The sequence below is a fragment of the Psammomys obesus genome, unplaced genomic scaffold, assembly GCF_907164565.1.
Source record: "Psammomys obesus unplaced genomic scaffold, mPsaObe1.curated_primary_1811, whole genome shotgun sequence".
NCBI lineage: Eukaryota > Metazoa > Chordata > Mammalia > Rodentia > Muridae > Psammomys > Psammomys obesus.
The window spans coordinates 11,196,681-11,208,324 of NW_026596039.1; the positions used below are offsets into that span (position 1 = coordinate 11,196,681).

General features: G+C 49.2%; 1 protein-coding gene across 2 annotated transcripts in view; it reads left to right on the top strand.

Moving 5' to 3' along the window:
* The window catches only part of Drd2 (dopamine receptor D2), a 62,624-nt gene extending 55,222 nt beyond the window's left edge, over positions 1-7,402 (top strand). Inside the window, exons 4-8 of one of the 2 annotated variants that reach the window (XM_055622006.1) lie at positions 11-147; positions 1,343-1,533; positions 2,491-2,577; positions 4,003-4,333; positions 6,114-7,402. In XM_055622006.1, coding sequence (XP_055477981.1) covers positions 11-147; positions 1,343-1,533; positions 2,491-2,577; positions 4,003-4,333; positions 6,114-6,307 — 940 coding nt within the window. In that variant the 3' untranslated portion in view covers positions 6,308-7,402. The remainder of the gene's footprint in view (positions 1-10; positions 148-1,342; positions 1,534-2,490; positions 2,578-4,002; positions 4,334-6,113) is intronic. The other variant, XM_055622007.1, reaches the window with a different exon arrangement.
* Positions 7,403-11,644: the final 4,242 nt, after the last annotated feature.

Below are 11,644 nucleotides of genomic sequence, written 5' to 3' on the forward strand. Positions count from 1 at the left end.
GCCTTTGCAGGTACACGGCCGTGGCCATGCCCATGCTGTACAACACTCGCTATAGCTCCAAGCGCCGAGTCACTGTCATGATTGCCATTGTCTGGGTCCTCTCCTTCACCATCTCCTGCCCACTGCTCTTTGGACTCAACAACACAGGCAAGTGTGGCCTTTGTCTGGGGCTCGGATGGCTCCATCACTCTGTTCTGTTCAGGATAGTGAGTAGCTGAGTCTTTGATACAGATACAATGGTAGCCTATTCCTACCTCAAAGGGGGCTGGATGTATTGCCCAGATCCAGTTCAACTTAGAATTGTTCCAGATTGTGAAGGAGAGGAAACAGTGTCTCCAGGCACATTGGGACTTGGTGAGAAGTAGGGGAAATGGCTGAAGAGAAGGTCTGGCCACTTCCAATCTTATTTAATGTGTCGAAGCAAGCCAAACAGCCTTACAAGCTGCACATGTGTTTGTATGCTCATGTATATAACCAAGGAAGTTACTCCATCCACATCTGATAGTGGTATTTGGGGGATGAGGTTGCAACCCACTGGGTCAGCTGAGCCAAGGTCCCATGCTGACTGGAGCAAGAAAAGTAGAAACAAGTAGGAGGTGAGCCAACCTCAAGCCCCTTTTTGTAGGAGGCAGAGTTAGGAGCAGAAGAAGGACAGAACTTTTATAGTATGGAGCATCTGCTCTGCAGAGAGACAAGTGCTATACTGGTACCTCTGTGGGGCAAAGACAGAAGCCTTGGAAGTTTGTAGTTCAGACTATAGGTGCTACAGGAATTCCCATTAGTGGGAAGAAGGCTGATTATACTTGAATTAATTCGTAATGGACTTGATACCAACAGATATCTGGTCTACTTGGAAGGGACTATGGATGCATATTAAGCACTAGAACACAGGTGGGTTAGTTCAGTAAGTAGGTGAAATTATTTCATTGTCAAAATTATGGACTAGCAGGACTTCTCCTCCCCACCCCCAATTATATATGAAAGGATAAAGTAATGGCTTCTCTTTTTTTTTGAAAATACATTTCCTTGTGTCATATCTTCTGAATCATGGCTTTCATATGTGTGTAGAAATGACAAAAACAATGAACAAGTAACTAGAGGAGGGTAATGAAAAACTTGAAAGCAGTTAGCCCCAGCTTTACTTCTTACTGTTAGCTGGGGATTTCATACCATTTTATTGTAACTGAGCATTCATTTATATCTACCATTTCCAGGCAACACTGAGTACGTAGTCTGTAAGATTGTCTTTGATGCCCACCAAGGATGTGCGTGTCCTCTGGTGCTGCTATGGCCTGGTGGGCCTGCTGATACATTGCCCATCTGAGTTTCTCCTTTCCCCTAGACCAGAATGAGTGTATCATCGCCAACCCTGCCTTCGTGGTCTACTCCTCTATCGTCTCGTTCTACGTGCCCTTCATCGTTACTCTGCTGGTCTATATCAAAATATACATCGTCCTCCGCAAGCGCCGAAAGCGGGTCAACACCAAGCGCAGCAGCCGCGCGTTCAGAGCCAACCTGAAGACCCCACTCAAGGTCTCAGATCTCAGCCCCAGCAAGGGTCCCTACCTTTATCAAGAGAGCTAATACTACATTTGGGCAGGGCCTGGAACACTGCAGCAAGGTGGAGGTCTAGGCTGGAAAAGCTTCCTGGGTCTGGGTGAGGGAGTGGACATCAGTGGAGTGACAGAATCCTTAGAAAAGGAAGCTGGGGTCCATCGTGGGAGCTCAGGAGGATTCTCGATGTGAAGATCTTGTGGCTGCATAAACCAATTCTTTCTTGATCTGGTTCTTAGTTTGTCTCTTCCTCCTCATGTAGTTTTACCTTTCTCATTGTGACCTCCATGCTTCTTTTCCCTGCCTCCATTTTCTTTGTACTATTCTTTGTACCTGCTATGTTCTGCCCTTCCTTCCATGTAATCCCTGCCTCTTTTTTCTACTTTCTTCCTCAGCCCCAAATCTTTCCCTGTTTTTTTTTCTTTTTTCTTTTTAAATCATATGATCTCTCTCTTCCACTCAGCACTCTACAATAAAGATAGTATGGGGGTACAGAAGAAAAACAAGAACTTATGAGTTAGATGCATCAGGTCCAAATCCTGATGTCATCGCATTTTTTTATGTGTGTCCTTGGGAATGTTGCTTAGCTTCTGTGAGCCTCGGTTTCCTTGTCTGTTAAATGGGAGTCACATGCAGTTGACAGGGTTGTCCTGAAGATTTGATGTGAGAAGGAATGTGAGCATGTGCCTAGCATGATTCTGGGTAGGTTCTCTTCAAAGAACAAGGTCCTTTGGCCTCTCGCCTTGCCCACTTCCTCTCATCACAGCACCTGCCTTTACTCTTGCCCTGACTGTCTCTGTGGCCCACACTTCTCTAGCTGAGGAGCCCCGGCTCAGAGTCTGAGTTCTCCATGGACTCCCTTGTCTCGGGTTTCTAGCCCCTGGCCACCTCTCCCTCCACTGTCTTGTGTGACCCGTGTGCTGGCTCACTCCACAGGGCAACTGTACTCACCCTGAGGACATGAAACTCTGCACCGTTATCATGAAGTCTAATGGGAGTTTCCCAGTGAACAGGCGGAGAATGGTAAGTGTTCAGGTCAGAGACTCAATGCTATCTTTCTGTTCCCAATGGAGCCCACAATCCCTGACCCTGGGACTGCAATAGCTATTTCAAGGGGGAGAAGTGCCTCCTGGCACCCCTCCTTTTCCTCAGCTAAGAGCACATTTACCTTGCACACATCTGAGCATGGGTGCAGTGAGACACCTCAATTCTGCAAGTCACAGATACATAGAAGCTTGTTGGAAGAAATGAACTATTCATATAACCTAGTAAAAGTGACAGTGTGGGCTAGTTCTACTTCTCAAACACCTGCCATGCTTTCTGTTATCTCATCAAATCCTCATGTGACCCTGGGAAGTCAGTCTTACTGGTCTTTAGCTCACAGATGAGGAAGCCGAGGCTCAGAGAGTATAGGGTAGTGATGGAGTGCATATTAGAGCCCAGATCTATGTAACCTCTGAATCCACGCTCAAGTCATTCCATTCAGCATCTGCCACCTTCTGGATAGGAAGCTTCTGAAGCTGTGGATTGGTGGCTGTCGGTGGGGTGGGGGTGGAGCAGAGCAGCTGGGGTGGACCGGAAGCATATCCTGAGAGTAGAACCAGTAAGTGCAGACTCATAGCACCAGAGTTCAAGAGGCAGGGCTTTCATCCTCCTGCTGAGGAGGGTTATATGAAGTCCAGCAATGCGTCTTTTAGACAGCAGGGTTCCCACAACTTGCCTTCATTGCAAGGACAGGACTGTAATGAGCTATTTGTGAAGCAGCTACTAAACAGATCTCAGTTTATATTCAAGGCCGCAGCCCATCTTCTCCATCTGGGCACACAGACCGTATTTTGGAGGATGATCTAAGATTACCAAAGCCTGGGACATGGGAGTCTAAAGAGGAACTGGGAAACCATGTGTGGATCCATGCTGGACCTTCCAGGTCAGCCTGGCAGGGGAGATACGGAACTTCCAGATCAGCCCCGGGCTTCTGGATCAGGCTAGTCATCCCACATGTCCGAGCTGGTGGAGGAGCCTGAACTCTAGCAGAGAGGGAAGGACGGGGAACATGCTTTTTATGTAGTTGGAACTGAGTTCTTGAAGGTGAGACAAGACTGAATGTTAATCAGGAAGATTGTCTTAGCAGCCAAATTGGTGTCTGACCCTTAGGGCTCAGGAAGTGTCACTCATGTTACAAAAAGAGAAGTTCCCTGCTGCTAGCAACCACGTGTTTCTAGGGGATTGAGGCTTCAGGGGATGGCTCTGGGAAATGGGCCAGGAGTGACTGCCGTGAGTCTGAGTGCTATATTCAGATGGTTCCTGCCTCCCCGTGATGGCTCTCTTTGTGTTCCTGACAGAGGAGCCCTGTTGTTTGCAGGAGTGTGCAGAGGGGCAGGAAGACCAAAGGAGGCTTGGTAGCTTCTGCCCAGGAATTTCACCCTAAGTTTTCTGCCTCTACCACAGGACGCTGCCCGCCGAGCTCAGGAACTGGAAATGGAGATGCTGTCAAGCACCAGCCCACCAGAGAGAACCCGGTACAGCCCCATCCCTCCCAGTCACCACCAGCTAACTCTCCCCGATCCATCCCATCATGGCCTCCACAGCAACCCTGACAGTCCTGCCAAACCAGAGAAGAATGGGCATGCCAAGATTGTCAACCCCAGGATTGCCAAGTTCTTTGAGATCCAGACCATGCCCAACGGCAAAACTCGGACCTCCCTTAAGACGATGAGCCGCAGGAAGCTCTCCCAGCAGAAGGAGAAGAAAGCCACTCAGATGCTTGCCATTGTTCTGGGTGAGTCGGCTCTGGCTGATGGCTGCAGCTGTGCCATGCCCAGCCCTGGCTGGAGAAAGGGAATGTCCCCGCAGGTCCCAGACTCTGCCTTGCTCACTGTGGCTAGAGGGTCATGAGTTGGGTACTTCTTCAGTCACAGGCCACACTCCTTACAGGCAGTCAATAGTAAAATATCCTGTTGGGCCTATTGTACAGAAGGGTTTTGTGTAGTTATATAACTTGGCCATGCTCAACTTAAGCAGTTTGACCCTGTGTCTGAGTTTCACTGGTCTCTGGTAAGACACCAGAGTAAGTTGTCTCTCAGGGTTTTTGTCATAGTCAGGATAACACAGGGTTGGGAAAGCATCACATATGTGTGTTACTGAATGTTTTGTTGCTATTACTGCTGCTGAGGAATTGACACATACACATTTTCACTCAACTTAAGTCCCTGTGGAACAAAACTATGAAAAATAAGCTAAGTCTTTGAGAGGAAGCTACAGATTTGCTTGGGCAGGACTTTTGAATAAAGTTCTTCTATGGGCTGGAGAGATGACTCAGCTGGTAAAGGCGCTTGCCGCCACCAAACCTGACAACCTGAGCTCAATCCTTCAGTCTCATATGTCTGACTGAGAGAACCAATTCCCACAAGTTGCCGTCTGATTTTCATGTGGCATGTGGATGCTTTCCACACCCTCATACACACACACACACACACACACACACACTAAAGAGCAATTATTATTTTTTAACTTATAGAAAATTGTGTGATGAAGGACAAAATCTAGAAAGTAGACTGATTCAGGTCATTGCGAAAGGAGGGCAGGGTGTGAGTTTGCTATTCTCATGATACTGGGACCCCATTTGATGGTGTGGAAATCTGGGCACATGCATGGAGAGGGCCTAATGCCCTCCTGTGCAGAATCACAGGCCCCAGAAGTGTAAAACATATTTGAGGTGTGGCCAGATGGGTTTGAAGCCAGGTGCTACATGGCAGTCACCGGTTCTGCTCTAGGGTCTTAATACTCCAGGACACTGCTCTACCCCTAAAATATCTCCTACCCTTGCATGCTGAGTGTACAACTGGAGCTAGTGCTCTTGAAGCCTTCCTGAGTAAGACAGCATGGTCTCCAGGTAGGACCAACAAACGGTGTGCCTTCCAACACTGAACAGTCTTGGGAAAGGCTGGAGCAAGGGCCTTGCCATATGAGGAGCCTAGACAGATGGGAATCAGATCTCAGTTGTGTCACTCAATAGCAAAATGGTCTCGGGGATGTTGTGTAGCCAAAATGAACGTTTGTTTCCCATTGAATTCAACAGGCCATCGTGAAAACTAAGTAAGATGGATATTTAGCTTTCTCTTTTCCTAAACTTTATGTCCTGCACTGCTGAGAACAAATTCTTCCTGTTGTCATCAGCTTGAGGATAACATTGCCCCCAATGGTGACTGGGCAGTGATCAATGGGGACTTGGTGTGCCCATTTGCAGAGACAGACTAGGGTAAGAAGGCTCACATCTCCAATTTGTTTTCAAGCCACTTTTTTCCCTAGCAGTTAGATACCATACTAATTTAGCAAACTGAGGAAAATGAGGCTGGGGGAGGTGCAGGGACCCTTCCCCTACAGATGAGTGTTAATGTTTAGATCTGAGCCAGGGGGTTCCCTTTGCTACCACCAGCAGTTAGCAGTCTCGGTGCCCACAGGGAAGCCTGTGGCAGAGCAGACAGGAGGACAAGGAGCACGGTCCACCCAGGCCAGTTTCTCCTTGGCCCAGTGCCAGCCTGACCCTGCCCTCTCCCCAGGTGTGTTCATCATCTGCTGGCTGCCCTTCTTCATCACGCACATCCTGAACATACACTGTGACTGCAACATCCCGCCAGTCCTCTACAGCGCCTTCACATGGCTGGGCTATGTCAACAGTGCCGTGAACCCCATCATCTACACCACCTTCAACATCGAGTTCCGCAAGGCCTTCATGAAGATCCTGCACTGCTGAGTCTGCCCCCGCCCTCACAGCAGCTGCTTCCCGCCTTCCTGCCCAGGCAGGCCGGACTGCACCCCTGCGAGCTGTGGGCAGAAAGGCCCAGACAGACTTGGCCTTCTCCCGACCCAGCAGGCCCTGCAGTGTTAGCTTGGCTCGGTGCCCCTCTCTGCCCACACATCCTCATCCTGCCGGGGTAGGGCCAGGGAGACTGGTATCTTACCAGCTCTAGGGTTGGACCCATGGCTCAGGGCAGCTCACAGAGTGCCCCTCTCACATCCAGACCTTGTCTCCTTGGCACCAAAGATGCAACGGCTTTCTCTGACCTTTCTCTGGGTCACCAGAGTTCCTAAAGCCAGAAACTATGTCAATGGCCAAGCACACCCTGGCGGCTGGCTTGGCCTGGCCCTTGCTTGTCTGTGTCGGATCAGGTGGTGGGAGGGAGACAGTTCTTATTTCACAGGGACTGCACAGAAAAGCAGGGAACACGCCAAGGCCTCCAGGCCACACTAGTGTCGGGAGACACATATAAACACCAGATAGCTCCACAGACCCCAGAGAAAACTGAGGCTGAAAATCTGTTTTCTACCCCAACTCCAGTGTGAGCCACTTCTTTTCCTAGAAGTGGGTGCCACTATGTCCGACCTTGTTATAGCACCCCATGTGGTTTTTGTGCCATTTTGGGGGGATGGGAACAACTCTAATCCTCAAGGGCCCCAAGAAGGACTGTAAGGAGAAAACTAGCTGATCTCCTTCTACCCTCCAACCCACTCTGCCACTCCTGACCTGCCTTGGACATATCCATTCCTCACAGCCGTTCCCATGCTGACCAGCCTGGGAAGTCAGGCCTTGGACCAGTGTTGGGGCTCAAGCTGGAGGTGGTAGCTTGGGGCTCTTTGGGGAGTGATGACCTCTTCTATCTCCCACTTTTATTCCTTTCCAGTGCCTCTGCCTTAGAGGAGGCTGTGGATGGGGGCGGGGGTGCTGCTGAGATCATTGGACCTGGCCTAGTCCAGCCTTGAGTGGGGACGGGAAGCTGCAGCTTGGAGGGTCCTGGGCTCCAACTCTGTAACATCACTATACATGCACCAAACCAATAAAACTTTGACAAGAGTCATTTCCATGGGCCCTTGGGTGGCCTGGAACACCACCAACACTATCCTAACAACAATAATAGGGAATCCAGCTACTCAATCCTGGTGCCTCTGCAGGACCAATTTTAGCCACCATGGCAGAGAGAACTCCACAGCAAAGGTGGCCTCTGAGGTATTAGCTTTGCTTGTAGCTGTTTGTTCCTAGCCCCACCCCTAGCATGGCAGTGTGAGGTGGGCAAAGCCTGAATGCAGTGTACCGGACAGATGTCCATCTTCTCATTTCCAGGCATGATCAAGGCTCCAGGCTTTCCAGGTCTCAGGCTGGCAATGCCCCAACAACAGAAGCTTGACTCCTTAAAAGTGAAATAGAAATCAACCCAGTGAAAGAGGAATGTTCTTGGCACCTTAAAAATCAGGAATAATGACAAACAAGGTAGTGGCACCCACGGGCTCAGGCTCTGGGGAGCTGTCAGGGCATAATTTGCATGCTAAATATAATATTTTTAGCACCAAAGTTTGGAGCACTTAACTTGCCCTGAACATTTAATTATGGACTTTGATCTTCTTGCTGAACTTGAATCTAGTGCTAAGCTTTGGGAAAGGCTCTTGTCCCCAGGAGCACCCTGGTTCCAGAAGGTAAGCTAAGCAGGTCCCTTAGGGTAGCTCAGAGCCACCAATGACTTGGTGCCCATCTCCTGAAAGGGATCCATTTAGTTCAGATCCTCATTTAGTCCAGAATCCCCAGAAAACTCTGCTACTGACACTCACTCACTAATCAACCAACAGAACCCATCCAAACCACACCACACCACACACACACACACACACACGTGTGATATGCTGTCACTGTATGGATGGATGGCTGATCTTGACCTGTCTGGGAGACTCAAAGTTTGTTTCATTGTCAGAAGTCTTACGAGGATATTCATGTCTATGAGCTTCGAGAACTGGAGGAGGGGAGAGAGGGAAGAAGGGAGGTAGTAAGACAGACAGACAGACAGACAGAGAGACATAGAGAGAGCACACACCTGCAAGTGGGGAGAGAGAGAGCACTCACCTGAAAGTGAGGTGGGGAGGCAATCCACAGAGCAATCAGAGAAGAACCCTGTCAGAGAGAAAAGGGGAAGAGGGCAGGGCAGGGGCGGGAGGCGGGGCAGGAGAGAGTTGCCCACAATTGTCAGGAGGCTTCAAGTCTTTCTTCCAGACAGCAGATTGACAGCTAGAGTGGGCAGGGGGAGGGCTGGGCTCCACCCTCTCCCCATTAAGCGGTAGGGAGCAAAGGAATGGGAGGAATGGGACCCAGAAACACATAGCCTGGGTATCCCAGGCTCTGGCTTTTCAAAAAAGGCCCCACCCTTTCCTTGATAGGTTTAGGACCGAAGCCTCAGAACATTTTCTCCCCACTACCTTCCTGACATTTCCAGTGTTCCTATCTACCCGGAGACCTATATACTATATACCCATTTTAGACTGTCCTTGTCTCCAGAGACTGCATGGCTTTCTTTGTCTGCTGTCCAGTCTTCTCTGGTTGGCTCCAGAAAAGACTGTCCTCTTGAATGCAAGAACAGAGTCTGTATCTGTGACTTTGGAATCTACCAGTACTGAGTATCTTTGGCTTTGCTTTTACGGATGCTCTTCTCCTAGTCCCAGGGGCTATTTCTGGCCTCACTTGAGGAAGGTGGTTTACCTAGGTGAAAAGCCTGGATCCCTGACTAAATCTTATGCCATCCATTCTGTGCAGTGTAGTTGGAATGGCTAGTGCGGGCAGATTTATTTTATTTTATTCTATTTTATTTTATTTAGATAGAGATAGAAAACCTGTTTGAGACCAGACCTTTAGGGTGATACCCGGAGATCCATGCAAACAGCAACTTCCTGCCCAGTAGCAGCAGGTGGTGGAGAGCGAGAGAGGACAAAGTTAATAATAGCAGGAGGTTAGAGTCTGGGAGTTTTATGTTTCTGTGGGTCCTTTCCTAGTTATTATGTGTCGGTAGCCCTGTCTCACCAGGTGAAGCAGGAGGCTGGAAGGTAGAAAGTGTAGCATCTTCTAAGTGAGAAGACCTGTGTGACCCAGCCCCCAGTCTTACGGGTGGAGTGAGGAGGACTCTGATGAATACCTTTTACCGCATCTTCGCTCTGCCTCGGTTACTTCTAGGGCAGAGAACAGGGTGATGGCTGCTGCTCTGTCTAGAGAGCTCCTTTACTGCCAGGTTCATTTTTTTTTAAAGTCCCCTCATGTGCATTGCTTCTACCTTACCCTGTTCTTAAGGATGCAGACATGGTGCGTTGGCTTGATCCACTTTAGACTGCTGGAGCCTTTGGTACTATATAGCCTGAAGATCACCTTCACTACTGTGTCTCAGTGGTTAGAGCTAGTGAGCTGGGGGGCTTGCCCTTGCCTTGTAGTGAGTGACCTAGCACTATTGTAGGTGTGTTCCAAGGTCACAGCCCACCCCAAGGCCCAGAGAGTGTCTCTCCCCTTCCTTCCCAGAATGCATGGCCATGGAAAACTAGGCTGCTGTGTCTTTGGGCATCACTCTCACAAGGTCCCCAAAGTTTGATTATCTGTGCTCTATTCTAAGAGAAAAAAATTTCTCTTGTTTAGGAGAAACTGCAAGAAACTGAAATGTTGAGTGCTTATTAACTGCCATGCTATCTCACAGGCTTGGCATCAGATTCAAGTGTGGCAGCACCCCAAGGACCAGTGCTGCTAAGGGTCATGACTGAAGCTAAGGAACTTTCAGCAACTTGAGGTCCTGGAAGGCTGTGAGCTGTGACACAGTCAGGCTTCGTATTCAGGTCTTCTGCCTGGACCTACACTGCCAGCCTTTCCCAGCTTCCTTCTGCTACAGCGTAGCCTGGCTCACACCCTTTGTTCTTTCTATGGCATTGCACGAAATTCTCCAGCCCCCATTGCCTGTAATCTGTCCAAACACCATGGGTAGTACATGTGTCCTGGGCACTAAGAGAGGAGAGAAGGAAATATAGAAATACCAGGTTGTACACCTGAGCAAGCAACACAGCAGATATCAGGGGGTGTCAGCTCGGTGCCTTCAAGAGGAGTGGCCTTCTCCAACAGGGCCAGCAGGAAAAGCTTCTCAGGTAGAAATAAGTGGGCTGGATATGGTGGCATGGGGGATACTTACAACACCATCAGCCACAGAGGGAGGAAAGGAACTCAGCATTAGCACGAAGGTTTATCGTATGATCCTAGGGCTGGTGAGCTCCATAAAGAGACCGTCTTGAACAGATGACTAGGGCAGCCATGTGTGTGTCCAGAAGCCTCCCTGCTGACTGCCCTCTCCTCTCCCACAAGATTGGAAAGCTTGGCTTTTCTTTCAACTTCACTTGGTGCCCTCCCCAGCATATATTCTCAAGGCTGTAAAGATGCACCCACAGGTGTTTCAGAAAGTTTTCTGCAGTTCACTGAAAGCCCACGTCCCATCTGAGAAGGTCACACAGGCCAATTGGAACTTCCAGTCTGTAGTTTAACTCCCTGGCTGTGGCTTGCTAAAATATGCTGTTCCTTCTGGTTCCCTGCTCTCATATCTAGAGGCGTCCCATCTAGTCTTCAAAGCACAAGGAACCATTTAAACAGAGGTTTAGAATAGGGATTTACCTCTGTACATGATAAGGAAAGAGCAGGTAAGTGGAATAATGCTGTTGAGGAAGGACAAGAGCTGGAAGACAGAAGAGAAACAGAGCGAAGGTGAGTGCCAATGCATCCCAGGTCTGTGTGTGGGCCCAGAGCATCCTCACTTCAAAAATCTACACACAGTGACTGGAGCACCCACAAGCCTCCCTGTGCAGAGAACGCCTACAGCGAACAGAGCATTAAACCAAGACTCTAGCCCAGGTTTGTCTGGCCACCTCTAAATCCTCTCATAGCATGGTATTCCGATTTTCCACCACATCATCCAGTTTCCTCATTGCACACAGTTCCTGGAGGTCTTTGCAATGCATTAGACAATCAGACTTTATCCACCCTCTGCTTGCAAAGAGGTACGAGCTCTCCTCATCCTCTCACAGTGAGACTAAGCCCTAGACTCAAGATGGACATCAGAGTCTCACCCACCGGGAATCTATCCCATCGTCTGCCTGTTGAAATAATCTGTCCCTTCCACATCCTGGAGCTTATGGCGTACCTTATGGCCCTTCTCAGCTCCATCCATGCCGCCTTCAATATTTATATCTTTCAGGAGTCTCTTTCTGATCGCCAATGCTTAGATTGGAAACTGACTCGAGGAGGCCAAGAAAG